Raw genomic sequence first — 17,843 nt, 5'->3', positions numbered from 1 at the left:
AGAAGCATGATGTGAAGTCTGTATGTCTTACTTGCAGCCAGTCTTGATCTCATGCCATATTGGTATCAAAGTCATCCTTCATTTCCCCCACCATGAATCCAATTCATAGACACAACCCTGCATGTGGATTATTGATGTCCTTGCACTACATTTAGCAATTTTCTTCTGAAGAAAATTGATAAAACGTGGTGAGAAACAAGTTGAAAAGTAAGTCATATTTCAGTGATCTTGGCATCCGTTGCATGTTTATGAGTGCATGAGAGAAGCTTGTTCACAATAGCATGTTCATGCAAAAAAATAAAAAATTCTGGTTATTTCTCACCAAAATCATATGCCTTCAGAAAACTCAGAATATGATGCAGGAGTTGCATGGATACATTTTACGATTCTTTTGGATCCTTTTTTAAGCTTTAGAGTGAGGTGCTATGATACTGCCATTAAATTGAAAATGGTAAATGGTAAATGGTCTGCACTTATATGGCACATTTTTTAAATTTAGAAGTTACCAAAGCGCTTTACACGGTGTCCCATTCACCCATTCTCACACACATTCACACTCACACACCAATGGCTGCAGAGCTGCCATGCAAGGCAAATTGAAAAGAAAGGTAAAGACAGACCATTCATAAAACACCCCCTTTTCTGTTCTGCATACAAAATAAAGTCATGCAGGTTTGAATTGATAGGGAGTCAATTCTGACTTTTTTTTTTATTATAATTTTTGGTTGAATAATTCTCTAGTGAGTATTTTGTTTTTACGTGATAAGTTTCATATTTTGTCTGATTCTGCTGCATGACTCTAGTTTAAAAAAGTCCTGTGTGCTGTGTTTCTTGATTGTAAAAACGAATCCTCTCGTGATGCAGTGCATCAGTCTTAGCTCAAAAGAAAAGGTCTCACTTTATACCTGACTTTATCTTTATCCTACAGTTAATTCAGGACATTGGCAAACAAGAACTGCTGTTGTTGCGCTCACTGCACAGAATAGATTGGAAGTATTTTATGACTCCTCTGGCATTTCAGTCTGCCTTTGTTCCCAGCACTCTTTCCAGTAAAGCCTCCACTCTCCAGAGAATCCACAATGCACAACTCAATTAGTGGGTTGAGGGTTACAGAGGTGTCACCTTTAAATAGGACATATCTAATTTCTGATATTATGAAATTGTGTTTTTATCTCACCTCTCTTGTCTGTGTTTCCTAGCCAGTTGCAATGATAAAGTGTCATTTCTAAAACAATATGGTCTGACAGCTGAAAATATATTGTGAGCAAGCTGAAAACACCGACACACAAGTATCCATGGATTCTACTACCAGCCCCTGCCTTAATGAAATATGCCAGCATTATTATTACCCTTGTAACTGTCTGACAACATGTGTAACCTCACAAAAGTGCATGATTTAAAAAGCCATTGCAGTTTTATTTATTTATTTTTATACCCATTTTCTTGGGAATTCAAGCTTTCCAAAGGGGAAATCATTACAAATGTAATGGGAGCATGATTTTAGATCAATACTGCTTTACACAGAGCTTGAGGGTTTGTTTCAGGTATGGGCTTTCAAGGAGTGGACAGCTGCTGAATTTCTCCAATCAACCCCAGGTTGCTCCAGGACAAATGTCCTGGCAATTATTGAACTACACTTTGTATGAAAAGAACACATTTTTTCAATAATATGATTTATTTGCAGGCCTCTTTGAAATTCACTGCTCAGAGCAGACTGCTGAATGTATTTCTACAATATTTTGTTCATTTATCAAGTCTTTTTCTAAAGGAGTCATGATATAATTTATTGCCATTTAAAAATGTTCTTCCTTTATTTTATTCCTAAATTGTATTCCTGATGTCATGCATCGACAGGTTGCAAAAGAAAGGAAACTATAGCCTATGTGTGCCAATTTACGAGTTTCTTGTTTAAAAGATTCTAAAATGGGTCAAAATGAAAATTCAGATATTAATGTAGTAAAAAAAAAAAAAAAAAGGCATTTTGACTATGGGAAAGCTGATATAAGACTGCATCTTGTGATTGCCTGTCAATCACTAGAGAGGAATCATATGAAGATGGAAAAAGCTGAAGGAGAGCAGGATGCAGACAAGAACATCCTAGAACATAATCAGTATCTCTGTTCTTGAGAAAATCAGCTCACTGGCACATAAATGGCTCCTATTGTCCAAAGACATTATGGTGAAAACACTGAACACTTACATTTTACATTTTTCAAACTGTTAGATAATATAGCCTTACCTGTGATGAGATCTGTACCATTAATGTATACTAGTCTGAAAGCTCTAGAATTTAGCTTTTGTATGAGAACAATGCAGTTGATTAGATTCTCAGGATACTGTTAATTTGACACATTAGTTCTTGGAAGTACGAATAGTACAGTATGTAGAACACGTTTTTCTGTTATTCTTTGCATATTTTCCCAAGGTCTGACATAATGAACAACAAATCTTCTCTTCATAGAGTCACATGGAAATGTTCAAATATAGATCTATAGCCATGAAATACATACTGGACATTGATATTTTCTGGGATCCAATTTCTAAAAGTGTTAAACACTGGCATTAAACGTATAACTGTTTCCTGTTAGGAGATTTATTTTATTTTCACAAACAAATGAAACTCGTGCTTATGTACACCTTTTATGCTTTTACTACTAGATAGTCTCATATAATTCATAAATCAGATTACCCAAATCAAGGTAACTGCAGAAGTGATATAGTGTAGAAATAAGGGACAATGGCTATCGAGCTAAATCTGTCAACATATACAAATACTTTTGAGATAGCAAGATTATTTTCTTGAGTATCTAATTAAGGTAATACTTGTTCAAAATAGCCACTTCAGAAAAGGGTTAACCATGTTTCAATCACATTTGGCATTTCATAATATCTCAATATTCTATAAACAAATTAATCTCCATTGTGATTGGATCAGTTAATATGAGCCCACTTTGAACATTCTTCATATCTAATTTATTCGCTTCACTTAAGAAAAACTCTGTGTTTTATGGAGGCCTTTAGCCCCTGCAACAGGGGGGCTTTTTACCCCAAATACGATCCTTTCACTTATTGGACAGTTACAGAAAACCTTTGATTGAATCACCTTGAACAAAAATGTAAATGACAAATGAGCATTTTGACTCAAAATAAGTTCAGGGATTTTCATTAGGTACAATTAAAAATGACATCAAAATCAAACTTTAGACATTGCATGCAATGATCTAATGGATCAGGACAATGTTGCAGTGCATAGCGTCAAACAGATTTTTAGGTAAGTACTGTGGTCATTTCTGTTGCTATTTAGTGTTTTGGAGGGACCTGTACGTATTTAGGTTAATACATTTATTGAATATATTAATTTACAACAACAAACCTTATTTTAATGGTTATATCAGGTAGAAATCGTTACTTAAGGTAACAATTGAGGTTAGCACTTTTTACAGTATACTAAATGCCTAATTCATAAATTACCTGAATCAAGTTAACATAAAAGTCTGTCATAAAGTGTAAATCCTTACAATTAAACAGGTCAAATATATCTTACAAATCATTCACAGCTGTTCAAATCTCCTTTTAAATTAAGATCAGTCAATCAGTGAGTAGTGTGAGGATTACCCCTCAGAAACATGCAGGTCAGTGTTACCAGAAGATGTAGGGCTGTTAATGGTGGGCTGCGCCTCAGTGAGGGGGAGAGATGAATCCAGCCCTCTGGAAAGTCACAGTGTCAACACCATTTACCCGCGCAGTTTGGCTGCTATGGTCGTCAACATTTGGAGTTTGAACATTAGCAACAAGACAGTTCTGCGCTCAATCAAATTTACAATGTCAGTTCCCCTAGCACCCCACGACAGCCCTGGCCTGAGCAGGACCGGTCAAACGGTGATAGCCGTCTGCCTCGGAATCGTTTTGGTGTTTGGATGCCTGAACAATCTCTTTGTCCTGCTCATCTTCGCGAGGTTTCGCTCACTGTGGACTCCTATAAACCTCATTCTGCTGAACATCAGCGCGAGCGACATACTCGTGTGTATGTTTGGGACTCCCTTCAGTTTTGCCTCCAGTCTATATGGGAAATGGCTTTTGGGAAATCACGGCTGCAAATGGTACGGCTTTGCCAATTCGCTTTTTGGTAAGTTTTATCCAAGTTCTTTCAGCAGGACGCGTTACAGTTTTGAGAGGTTGTCATCAGAACTTTCTTTATAGTGGCTGATAACTAATATCATGCACTTCTCTCTGGTGTACACTAGATTAGATTATTTAGATTAGATTAGATTAGTTTCAGTACAGTACAGAGCCAATGAAATGCAGAAGCATCTAAGCAGAAGTGCAAATAGCGACAGACAGACAGACAGACAGACAGACAGATAGACAGACAGACAGATAGACAGATAGATCGATAGATAGATAGATAGATAGATAGATAGATAGATAGATAGATAGATAGATAATGTATTATAAACTTTGTTAAATTGAATGTTTAAGGTTCAGGTGGTAGACCAGTCAGTGCAAATAATAGTATACAGAAGGTGCTTTGGTATTCAATGAGGTAGAAATGGCAAATGACTGTTACAGTGAAAGATAATATACAGTGCAAATAGCATGTTAAAGAGACAAGTGCATTACTTCAAATATAACAGGAGAAGTACAGTATGAAGTAAACAGTTTAAAGTAATGTGCAACTGGTATGATACAATTTGTTTTTATAGGATTACCTATTGTTTTAAGTTCTGTTTTCAGCAGGCTGACAGATGAATGGAAAAAGCTGTTTCTGAGACTGCTGGTTTGACAGCGGAGACTCCTGTAGCGTTTTCCAGATGGAAGAGGAGTAAACTGTTTGTGGTTTGGGTTAGAGGTGTCGCTGATGATACTTCTCACCATTCGTGAGCAGTGTTTATGATGAATGCCTCTGATGGAGGGAAGTTGGGCTCCAGTGATGTGTTGGGCCGTTTTCACCACTCGCTGGAGGGCTGTCTGATCTGAGACAGTGCAGTTACCATACACACTGTGATGCAGTTTGTTAGGATGCTTTCACTGGTGCAGTGGTAAAAGTGTGCCAGGATCTGAGCAGACAGGTGCACTTTCTTTAGTCTCTTAAGGAAGTAAAGGGGGTGATGTGCTTTCTTGATGAGAGTGGATGTGTTGAAGGCACAGGAAAGCTCTTCAGAGATGGTGGTAAATGTTAGAAAAAAACTAGGTTTGCTGATGCAGTGGCGGTTCTAGCTTGTATGGCGCCCTGGGAGAACCCCGCCCCCAGAAAAAAGTACCATTCTGCACTAACACATTTTTATTCAGACATTTGGAACAACGCAAATTATCAAAACATTTACAACTATATACATATTAAAATATATACAAAAATAAGACTAATAAATATCAAAAAGAAGAAGTAACAAAGACAAATTGAAACAAATTGTAGTATATATGTAACCGGCCCTGCTCGCCCCGCTCCGAACGTGACTCGAACCAGTATCTCCGGCGTGGGAGGCAGGTGCGCTAACAAGGAGGCTAAAGACTACAGCCTCTAGCGTCAGTCGCTAGCGCACCTCTTGAGGTCAGGAGAGTGAGGTTTACACACTGCACAGCTATCTACCAGCTGGCTCCCGTTACACTCATCCCCCTAAACCTCACTCCCATATGGGTCACGGCACTATTGTAACCAGCCCTGCTCGCCCCGCTCTGAACGGGACTCGAACCGGCATGGGAGGCGGGTGCGCTAAAAAGGAGGTTAAAGGCTACAGCCTCTAGCGTCAGTGAGGTTTACACCCTGCACAGCTATCTACCAGCTGGCTCCCGTTACATATAGATACAAATAAAATAGAGAATCGAATTATTACACTATTACCATATTGCTAACAAAAACACACAAATAAAAGGAAATTGCACAAATCCTATATCACACAAAGACACAAATAGAATAACACACTTATAAAGAAGATAAACCCGATTTTTCCTAAACTGGGCACCTGATGGCTCTGACATTATCTGATCCATTTGTGTTGATTTGGCTCTCAAGCATCAATAATAACCACTCAAGACTAAACCAATTCACCTTGGGGGTGTTCAGTCTATTATTCTTAACGATTTCACACAAACCAGAAAAAAATGCAACAATATGTTTGTGAAACTATATATTCACAGTATTATGAATGAGTTGTGTTTTATTTTGTAACGTTTTGTAGGTATAGCCTATAGACTGCCTAGCTCACAAAAAAAAAAAACTAGAATCAGGGCACCCACTCCGACAAGGTTAATTGACCCATAGTCCCACACGGTGACATGATATCATTGACGTGATGTGCAAATGAGCAATAGAAAACTGATTGCACAAATGTCACCATTCCGATTTTTTTTTTGTGCGGGCGCCCTGTGCCGCCCCCCGGCATTGCCGGCAAGATGCCACCCTTGGTGCTTGCTTATGTCGCCTATACCTAAATCCGCTAGTATGCTGATGAATAAGATATATAAATTGTTTCTTCAATAACGTCTCTCTAAACATTTTTCTTTTACCCAAAATGTTGTGATAATGACTATGATATTTATAAATAGTAGTTGATAGCCATCCTGAATAAACTCTCGAAACTGTTGTGTGTAAAAATCCCTGGAGATCAGAAGTTACAGAAATACTCAAACCAGCCCGTCTGGCTACACCAACATTAATGCCACAGTCGAAATCACTGAAATAAAAAACAAATTCCCCATACTGATGGTTGATGTGAACATTAACTGAAGCTCCTGACCATACCTGCATGCATTACTCTCCTGCCACACTATTGGCAGAATTGATAATCACGAATAAGTAGGTTCCCCTTCTGTCACTCACTCGACGTTTTGTCGAATGAAGTGACACAAGGGGTCTACCTGGGATGACAAACGTACATCTGAACTTGAGAAAGGGCCAGTGTCAAGTTGGCAGACAGATTTGCATGCCCCGCCCCGGACATACAGGTATAAAGGGAAGCGGGGCAGCGTCTGTCAGTCAGAATTTTTCTTCGGAGCCGAACGGTTGTGCAACAGCAAAGCTGCTTTCACCACTGTTCCACTCACCTCTGCTGGCAAGAAGCACTGATGTTGGATCTACGGCGCGTTTCCAGCTGGTGTTCTCTCTCTCTGCACGCTGTGCAGTCCACACCCCAGTGCAGTCCATAGTGAGAGAAAAGGCTGCGGCTGCCAGGCTTGCTCCCATGCTTGTCATGTAGCACCTATTCCCCCCCCTCTGGGGTGCGGGGAACCTAAGGTCCGTATATGACATCTCTTTTGGGGGCGCTGGGGAGGGCTACGTGCAGCCGACACAGTTGCCTCTAGCACGCAGTAGCCTGCTTGCACCTGTCTCAACAGATCACGTAACACGGTCAGTGCATGGCATTTTTAGAAGGGACCCCTTGTGTCACTTCATTCGACACAATGTCGAGTGAGTGACAGAAGGGGAATGTCATTGTTACTGTCATAACCTCTGTTCCCTGAGGGAGGGAACGAGAAATTGTGTCCCTCCTGCCACAGCACTAGACCTACCACTGTAAATGGCCGTGCCCTATTCTCGGCTCCTCAGTGCAAAATCCTGATTGACAGACGCTGTATGTCTGGGGCGGGGCATGCAAATTCTGTCTGCCAACTTGACACTGGCCCTTTCTCAAGTTCAGATGTAAATTTAATAAGAATCGACCAGTGAAAATCTGAATATTCTTAATGTATATGATGGTTCATCACTGGTGTTGATTTATCATACAGTGTTACATGCAAAAGGGAACCTTAAATTAATGTCACTGCATGTTATTTTTCACTTGTTGAGTAATGGTGACTTCACCACAAAGGTGTCAAAATAGTATGCAATTCTAAAACTACAACATAGTGTCGCACCATGACAAAAAAAATCTCTATTATACATGGACGCCAGAAGTGTAACTGAGAAACAATGGTTGTATATTAAACAATTAGAATCAGAATTTATTTTCTTGATTTTATAAAAAATAATATATATTAAAGTTTATTTATGTATAGGCTATACCCAGTCCTGGACATTCATCTGAGCTTTATGATGTCAAACAGAAATGTTTGGGCACTGAAAATTGTAATTCCTTTTTACTCACTGTTAATTTAAACAGTATTTTCTTATCTATCCATCCATCCATCTATTTTTTTATCTGTATGACACCCTGGACACATAAGAAAATGTGTCATATCAATAATCCATGTGCCTTCATATTTATGGTCCAGATTAATTTTCACCTAGTAGACTACAATTAGCACGTACAGCAGAGAACTTTGTCTCTCTGGTTGTACTGTAACAGAGTACAGTTTTAAGTTTTTGTCCTATCTTGTGTGCTGGTGAACAACAATCCCTCACCTATCACGCCATGTCAAAAGTCAGAATAAGAGCTATGACGTTGTCTTTAATATTATTGCTACCTTTTTATTATATTATGTGGTGGTAGTATACTAAACTTCTAAATCAACACCAAATCAGAATGCACTATCATCTCTACCTTTTTAGAAATAATAGACATTTCCTTTGCATGGCTAACTTCACATTAGATGATGCATTGCTGTTTTCTGACAGTCCTAAATCTTCCATATGCTCAGAATAGACACAAGCCAGAATGACTTACATTTTGGCTTGTAGGCGTTGCTTTAGAAGTCAACACAATGACAGTCTTCCCCTAGTGATCTGACATTTGAAAGGAGAGCTCATTTAAAGTTGTTAATTACTCTAGTGGGAGTGTTGTGACCCTGTATCCTTCCTGTGTTTGCTGTGTAGAGGAACTCTCACATAACATGTGGACCCACAAACCCACTGAAGGAAGATGTGTGTTGTGTACATATGGTACATAAGTCACTCGGTTGAATGAATATGTGTTCCTCTCAGATACAGTGGGGTCCAAAATCTGAGACCATAACTGAAAATGCTTTTATGTCATTATAACATTTACTGTAGCGGCACACTCTTGCTTCCCGTTGCTGTCTGAAAAACGATATCAGCTACTTAATGAGCACCTTGAGTCCGTGGCTGCATGACTTCTCATTAACACACTACCCCAACTCTGCAGTTTATTTTGGTTTTCTGAAATAGTATGGTTATATAAGGGTTGCCAGTTGCTAGGCTGATCCAGGAATAGAAAAATAATTGTGAGAATAATCCTGCTCTTTAAAGATTGTGCATTTAACCTCAGAAATCTCTCTAGGGACTCTCCACACTGTTCACAGTAACTTGTCAAAGTTTAATTCAAATTGGGTTTATTGTCATTTCCCCCAGGTGTGATAGAAGATGAGTACAGAACATTTAACATATATTATGGTATTTACATGGTATTTCATGGTACTTTGATGAATATCATGGTAATAACATGGACTTATTAACTCAGTAAACAGTTTACCGAATTATAATCTGATAAATATTGCAATTACTATTTCCTTTCCATTTTAACTTCCTTTATCCCATACAGGAATTGTGTCTCTGATGTCTCTGTCCATCCTCTCATATGAGCGTTATGGTGCCCTGCTGCACCGTACCAAGGCAGACACATCTGACTTCCGAAGGGCCTGGCTATGTGTGGCGGGATCCTGGCTGTATTCGCTGGTGTGGACTTTGCCTCCATTCATAGGTTGGAGCAGCTATGGCCCAGAGGGTGTCGGGACTACATGTTCGGTGCAGTGGCATCAGCGCTCAATCAGTAACATGTCATATGTGGTGTGCCTGTTCATCTTCTGCCTGCTTCTGCCCCTGATGCTCATGGTCTTCTGCTATGGCAAAATCCTGCTCATTATCAAAGGGGTAAGTTGAGTGGGAACAAAGAAGGAAAGATGTGTTATTTTATACAGCTGTTGAGTTCAGGTCCGCATTTCCCAATCAGCAATTTCTGGTTCCCAGAACAATTAATATAAATTAATTAATTATTAATTAAATACAAAAATGACTAATTACTACTCTAAAATTGTAATCACATTACTGACTTTATTGGTTGATTTATCTGAAAAGTATTACATTGCTTGTTACTTTTAAGTTACTTTATTAAACACTTTATATAGAAATTTTTTTGTGTAATGTCTGTATTTCCTCCTTGTTCAGTGACTCGTTAGGGGATGCATGCAGCTTTCACAAAATGCAAACATACTCACATTTTAACATAATTCAGGTTTTAAATGTATTCTACTTGTATAATATAATATTAGAAATATGTGTAACCCAAGTAAAGTAAATAAAAGTAATGAATTTATTTGAAAGTCAGTAACTCTAATCTGATTAAAAGAATTTGAAATGTAATGTGAAATTATAGAATTGCAGTCATTCATTACTTTAAAATTAGATTAAACCCAACACAGGGCGCAAGTCTGTGCATTGCTTGGCAAAATGAAATGCTTGATACTTATTTGCCTTCATTTGGAACTATTTTTGTTAGCAGAGGAAAATAGAAAATATTTTTAGTTTATATATTGCAATATCCAGTGATGGGTAAGTTACTAAAACAATTATCCACTACAAATTGCTAACTACTTCTCAAAAAAGATTAATTTACTGATAACTTCATTTGAAAAGTAATCGCATTGCTGATTAATTTACTTTTAAGTTACTTTCTAAAACACTAGGAATTTTTTTCCACTCTAATTCAAAATACAAAATAACTTTAGCTGTCATAGAAATGGCATACACATGAACACAGAAACAGACATACATATGAACATATGAATTCATTTTAATTGTATTGTACAGAAATAATATATTTTTTAGGAATATTTGATACCATGTAATGTACTTAAAAGTAACTACTTTCATTGAGTCAGTAACTGTAATCTCATCTCAAGAATTTAAAATGTAATGCATTACACTACTTTTTGTGCCTAAACATAATTCAATTACAGTAAATAATTAATCCAATTGCACCCAACACTGGCAATATCATACAAGCAAGTGTGCAGTTAATGGTGCACTCTGTAATTTTTTCCTCATTAATAAAGTTTAACTTCTAAAGACTTGAATTGTAATTTTACAGTACATGTAGGAAGTCATGAACACTCACATTAAAACTAAGATTTCAATCATATCAGTTACCTTATAAAAGCTGTTTTATTCTACATGGAGAGGGTCCCCTCATGGGGGCTGCCATGTTAGAATCACATGACCAGCCGAATACTACTCGCTGAATCTCAGTAACTGTCCTGTTATTTCACCCTTTCAATCATTGATTAAAGTAATCATGGCTGACTGGGAATATTAAGTTTCTACAATGGCATCTGAAACTGAAATCTATTGATTTTAAATTATGCTGCATCCAAGCCACTTGGTGTCACTGTAAGTCCAAGATGACAAAAATAAAACTGAGTGCACCTTTAGCTGAATATCTGCATGGCTGTGATTACCTGCTAAATGTTAGTTTTTTGTTCCTTTAGAAAAAAAATAAAACGTAATATTGTTCAAATATGAAGAGGGAACTCAAATTAAATTAGAAAAAGAGATCTCATTACAAAATTATTTGATTAGGCAACAAAACATAAAACAGCCAAAGAAAATCGGCAGACTCGCTGCTTTCACCGAGGCATGAGAACAAACACACCAGTATCTTATATAAGTGAGACTCAATTGACAGTGTCCAATGAGCTTAAATCATTCATGTATATTCACATCCACATAATATATATGACATACCACCTGAAAAAGTCAACAGTATATGCAAAATACTCTGAAAAGTTAATGGATCTGCACTATTCACACAATTGGTTCACATAAGATAAATCAGAGAAAATTTATGGATTAAACAATGACCATAGAAAGCAGCAACAAATTAGCTAAACTCACATCACTTTCCCAGCTAGTATAAAATAACTCTCATATAAAGAGAGGCTAAATTAATGAAACTCTCACAAATATTAATACATACAAGATGACTCATAAAGAGGGAACTATTTGATTCATGAATTTCTCTTTGATTTTATAAATCTGAAGGCAAATCAAAAGCCACTTCTCACTTTAGTGTTACACCGCAGTGATTTCTTATAAAATGTGAGAAAAACTGTTGTAGAACATAAATGGCTGACAACATGAATGTTTTTTTCTATTAGCACACCCCTATGCTCTGCAGTCTGCTTTCACCCCTCAGTGTGTTCATTTATTTTCTCTTTGAAATATAGTACAATACTAGTATAAGAGGAAATAAAGCTGTTGTACATAGAAATCTGCAATGATGTAACAGAGCTGGTGCTCAATTAACATTTTAACCCCATATTTTCATGTTTTGTGCTCTAATTGATCCATTTGATATTGATTTACCAGCTTATGAAATAAGAGGAAATAGAAAATCTCTTTGTGGCATCTGGGTAAAGACAGTGCTCAGGGAGACTTTAGTGACTAATCCAGGCCTGAGGTAGATTTCATAAACTCATCGCTGTGTGAGGGAACATGTAATGAGCCTTGCCAGTGGGTAGTAAGGCGATGAGCCTCTAGTCGCCAGTGCGGTTCTATGAATGAATCACAATTGGAGGTATTTTTAGAATGTGGAGCTGGTTACTATTGGTGACAAGCTGTTATGCAAGAAACATATTTCCTGCAGGATCTGATCTGCTCTGTTCAGCAGTAGAAGCCACATAGTGTATCTGACCAATTTAGGGCACTGCTTCTGTTAAACGTATGAGTGCGCCAGTGACTACAGCCCTCAGGCTTTTCTTAGAAACACAAACATGAAATACTGATGGGATTCAGAAGGTGAATTACAGAGAACTGTGCCAATCAATGGAAGACATGTCTGAGAGAGTAAATACATTCCTAAAAATAGTGTCAAGATGCAGGGCACACCACATATTCTGTATAAAATTGAGTTTCATTCTTCCATTCAACTGAAAGTCTCAGTAATGAAAATGCATTCAGATGCAATTAAGTGGCACTTAAAAGGCTATTTATAAATGGGTCCGTTTTGTTTGCATTGAAATCATGCAAGAAAGGTTATTGAATTCTACTAATATCAAATCCAGACCAGCAATAAGGCATTTTTATGCATATTTCATTATTGAAATATTTGTTTATTTTGTGTACTTCTTATTGATCCAGCCAACTCCTGAAGTGCAGTTTCATTCAGGGGCAATATGATTACACAGGTGAGAGAACACTTAGCCGAGTCAATAGTTGTCAATACAATCCCAGTCATCTCATTTAGGACAAATGGAGCATGTAAAATGTGTGAATGAATGAACGCATTTATATAACACTATTCTGACATTACACTCAATTGACAATACACTCAAAGTGCTTTACACAGTTAACAGGGGGTTCTCCTCAACCACCACCAGTGTGCAGCATCCACCTTGATGATGTGATGGCAGCCATATTGCACCAGTACGCTCACCACACACCAGCTATTGATGGAGAGGAGAGAGTGGAGTGATAGAGCCACTTAATGGATGGGGATTATTAGGAAGCCATGATTGAGAAGGGCCAATAAGGGGAATCTGGCCAGGACACTGGGGTTACACCCCTACTCTGTACGAGAAGTGCCCCGGGATTTTTAATAAACACAGAGAGTCAGGACCTCGCCTTTTTACAGTATAGTGTCCCCGTCATTGTACTGGGGCACTGGGACCCACACAGACCACAGGGTGAGCATGCCCTGCTGGCCTCCCTAATACCTCTTCTTGAATGATGTCATGATCTGTGACGTCATGAGTTGAGCTGTGCAACCGATCAGCTCTCATCTGCCACCAACGAGCTCTAAATTGGATTTAAATGATCGCCCACACCTACATATCACTTCTGAAGATATGGATTTAGACACTGGAGTCATATGGATTTTTATGCTGTCTTTATGTGCTTTTTGGACCTTCAAAGTTCTGGTCACCATTCACTTGCATTGTATGGATCTACAAAGCTGAGATATTTTTCTAAAAATCTTTGTTTGTGTTTAGTAGAAGAAAAAAGTTATACACATCAGGGATGGCATGAAAGTGAGTAAATGATAAGAGTATTTTCATTTTTGGCTGAACTATCATTTTGGTATTTTCCCTTTGTGCTTGAGTAAGAGTTGAACACTCTTGCTCATGCTTAAATAGCTGTTCCATTCTTTGACTTAGCAAAACACACATGCATTTTGTCATCTTAACTGATTCAGGTAACTAAAATCAACCTGCTGGCTGCACAAAGGCGAGAGAACCACATCCTTCTCATGGTTGTCATCATGGTATCCTGCTACCTGCTTTGCTGGTTGCCTTATGGGGTGGTTGCCCTGCTTGCCACCTTTGGCAGGAGGGGGCTGATCACTCCCATAGCCAGTGTGGTGCCCTCAGTCCTGGCCAAGAGCAGCACTGTGGTCAACCCTGTCATATATGTGCTTTTCAACAACCAGGTGAGTTCAAAGAAGAATTGCTTTTACAGAATCTGAGAATTTTTTTTAGTAAGGGTGTAAAAATGTACTGATGTATCCTGATCAGTGGAAGATCCTGGCATAGACAATTAAGGCAGGTAGCGCTCTCTGGGACGGCACCTGCACTGCACACAGCTCTGAGACACTCAGTCTATTTCATCAGCAGTTTCACAGGATTGTGTTCTGCTCACCCATCTCAATGAATGACTAATGGTGTTAAAGTTTTCCGCCCCCTCTTACTTTGACTGCTCTTTGTGACCTGCTCCATCAATTTGAGTCACTTTGACCCTGAAAAACAGATAAGTACTGAAGTACAAAGTACTGAAGTACAAAAGAAATGCCTCAGCTTTTTAATTATATAATTATTATATTTCTATTATAACGTTGCTGGGATACATATATATTATATGTGTGATTTATATGTTGGTGCAAGACATGTATTTATGGGTCAGAGTGACTCAAAATGATCAGGTCACATGTTTCTGCACCACAGAAATCAGTACAGTGGTCTGCAATAACATTTTCTCAAGCTAGAAGCCAGTATAGGTCAAGTTAAATAAATTACAAAACAAAATGCACCCTGGGTGATAATATGTATCCAACGATGTGCAGATATTACTCTATAACTTCATACTTTTATTATAAAACTTTTTTAACCTCCTGAGACCCAAGTGTAACTGCTGTGGGCATTTTCCATTCCCCGTTTTGAATTATAACTAGTTTTACTAACATATTAAATAACTTATTAAATAAAAATGAGAAATCCCTAGTATTATACACTATATATTTAGATACTATTCTATGCTAGACTAATTATACTATACAATACCACAATAATACCCAAATGTTTTTATTTTTAAGATTTTTTTATACAGTTTTTGAAAATAATTCTAAATAAATGTATCAGAATCAACTAAAACAAATCAAATTTTTACCAAATTGTAAAATTGAATAATGCATTGAATAATTTAGTAGAGAATCGCAATCGAATCATTGTCAGAAAATTATTTACATGCCTAATTTTAATGTACATTTTTATTTCAGTTTAATGTATTCTCTTTCATTCCTTTTTATTACTTTGAATCCATTTAAATTAAGCTTGAAAATAAAATGCATAAAAAGTGGAAAACTTCCTATATGATACAGAATAAGAAACAGTCTCATCCTTTATCCGTTTCAGTTCTACAGGTGTTTCAAAGCATTTTTGAAGTGTAAGGGAGAACCATCTATTCACTCGCAGAACCCTCTACCAAGCAGCAAAGAAGATCCCCATGTACACAAGACCTGTGATGGGCCATCATGGCATCGCAGTTTCAGAAGCCTGACCAACAGTCCCCAGAAGAGGGAGCGGCACCCTCTGACCGTAGTGGTCCACTACACTCCCTGACACTGTCAAAGACTGTCTGTGTTCTTTACAGCTCAGCATTTATAATGCTTCATGATGACTCTGCAGTTTTAAATTCAGAAGCAGAGTTAAACCTCTTTACTCTCTCCACCATGAAATATGCAATGTATTAACTTAAAGAAAGGCTGCTTTCTTCAAATTGCCAATTTCCATGCTGCAACTATTTCAAAATCCCTGATTTTCCTCAAAATGCAATCACATTTATTTCTCTGTTTGTTTTTGACAGTTTTCTTTTAGGGGGATGGGAGTTGTGACATCACAAAGTGGTGAAACTCATGAATATTGATTAGGTTATGTGTAGATCATGTAAAATCACATTTTACGGTTTTTGTAAAGACAGCCTTGATGACTAATTTAAGCGCTCCAATAAATAGTTTGCATATGATTAAATTGATAACTTGAATCATACATCAAACACTAATAGTAATGGGATTTTGATGGAGAAATACATGGATCAGTGAGAAATACATGGATCAGTGAGAAATACATGGATCAGTGCGATTTTAGCCAGACTGACTCAATGGTCTCATTGTAAATTTCTCGTCTCTAGTAACAATAGTTCCGAGTTCTCATCAGCCCACTCATCATAACATAAAATATTAAATCCAGTGAGTGATTGCAACTTAATATAACACACACGAATGAAAGCTGAACAACTGGAGATGTTTATTCTACATTAGGCTCTTGCCTGATGAATTTATTTAAAAAGGTGGTGGGGACAAAATGATCAAATGCATAAAGTAGTAGGAACATTTCCCGCCCTTTCCACCTCTAAATGATGCCTATGGGTGAAAATATCATTAAGCAGATACTGTATCTATACATGTAAAATTCACAGTTTTTAACTCTCTTGGAAAATTACACCGAAATATTGATGGTGCATCTTGCACTCACACAATTATTTATTAATTAAATGTCCAATAGAATGCTCTTTTAGTTTAGAAATTATGTAAACTAAAGGTTATTGACCCCAAGCAATTTTATGGTGTTTTTAAGAGCATGAGAATATATTTTTTAAATATAAAACATTCATTAAGTGCCATGTTATACTGACTGTACACAATGTATGATTAAAAAATTAAAATTGCTATCTTGTAGTGCAAAGCAGTATAGCCAGGGACGTATTACCGACCGGGAAAATGGGGCCAGTGCACAGGGGCCCTTGACAACCAGGGGGTCCTTCACTGCCCGGGGGGCCCTGGGCTTTCAGGTTGCGCAAACTTCTTTGTGATCCCCCGCTCGAAAAACCCTTTTGGTCATGAACAACGAACAGCCAACACTCAACAACATTTGGGCAGAAAACCAAAACCCCCAAAACAACAATTGGAGGGGGGCCCTTGGAAATAATTGGCCCCAGGTCCTTTGCAAGTAATAATCAGTCCCTGATTATAGAACTAATATCGGCTCTCAGGGCTTGTAGTGCACAGGTGCAGAGTGTAATAGCACTTGTCGCCAGTAGTAGGAGCCACTGCCCATATCATACCGCACTGAGTTGGTATGTGAGTCCGTTTCACGATAGTCCCAAGAAAATGGAATTAAACCTTTGAATGTTTACTCTAAACAGTATTGACACTTTTTAAAGACTTTGTGTAGTAGTTGTGAAGTTCCAATGCTTAAAGTATAGGTAGAGTTTGTATTGTTTTAAGTGTCTCTTGCCAGAAGTGTGAAATGTTGTATTGAAAAAGAGGTTAATTGTTTATTTTAAGACCAATTGAATTTATCCTTGTCTTTAGTATTGTCATAAATTATCATATCAAGTAATTTATTTTAGAATGGTTTAAAATGTATGTATTTTTTAGTCACGCTATATTACATGCTCGTGCTGAAAATAAACAGCTTACATCATTATTCCAGCTAGAACATTTTTTGGACTTAAATCTTGCATTATAAGAACTTTTTTTCCAGAAGGTGTGAAAATTTTCATATTTGCCATTCTCCTAGTTGGTTCCACAGACCCACTCTCTCTCACTCTCCTTTTCACAAAAACACACATAGACACTATACCTAACCACACACTCCAACCTCCATGAGTCATACATGCAGTCAGTCATTCTCCCCTGCCCCACTCCTTACCTTAAAGGAAAAGGAAGCAGTAAACAGTTTCT

At 37.7% G+C, this 17,843-nt stretch overlaps 1 protein-coding gene across 1 annotated transcript; it reads left to right on the top strand.

Moving 5' to 3' along the window:
* Positions 1-3,721: 3,721 nt before the first annotated feature.
* Positions 3,722-17,663, top strand: tmtops3a (teleost multiple tissue opsin 3a). The gene is made up of 4 exons (XM_052149987.1): positions 3,722-4,126; positions 9,435-9,763; positions 14,082-14,315; positions 15,514-17,663. Exons 1-4 carry the CDS (start codon positions 3,757-3,759, stop codon positions 15,718-15,720), a joined length of 1,140 nt encoding a protein of 379 aa, XP_052005947.1. The 5' UTR covers positions 3,722-3,756; the 3' UTR covers positions 15,721-17,663.
* The last annotated feature ends 180 nt before the right edge of the window (positions 17,664-17,843 follow it).

Source organism: Xyrauchen texanus, chromosome 19 (assembly GCF_025860055.1).
Source record: "Xyrauchen texanus isolate HMW12.3.18 chromosome 19, RBS_HiC_50CHRs, whole genome shotgun sequence".
NCBI lineage: Eukaryota > Metazoa > Chordata > Actinopteri > Cypriniformes > Catostomidae > Xyrauchen > Xyrauchen texanus.
The sequence above is the reverse complement of the archived record's forward strand: the minus strand, read 5'-3'. Positions and strand labels throughout refer to the sequence as shown.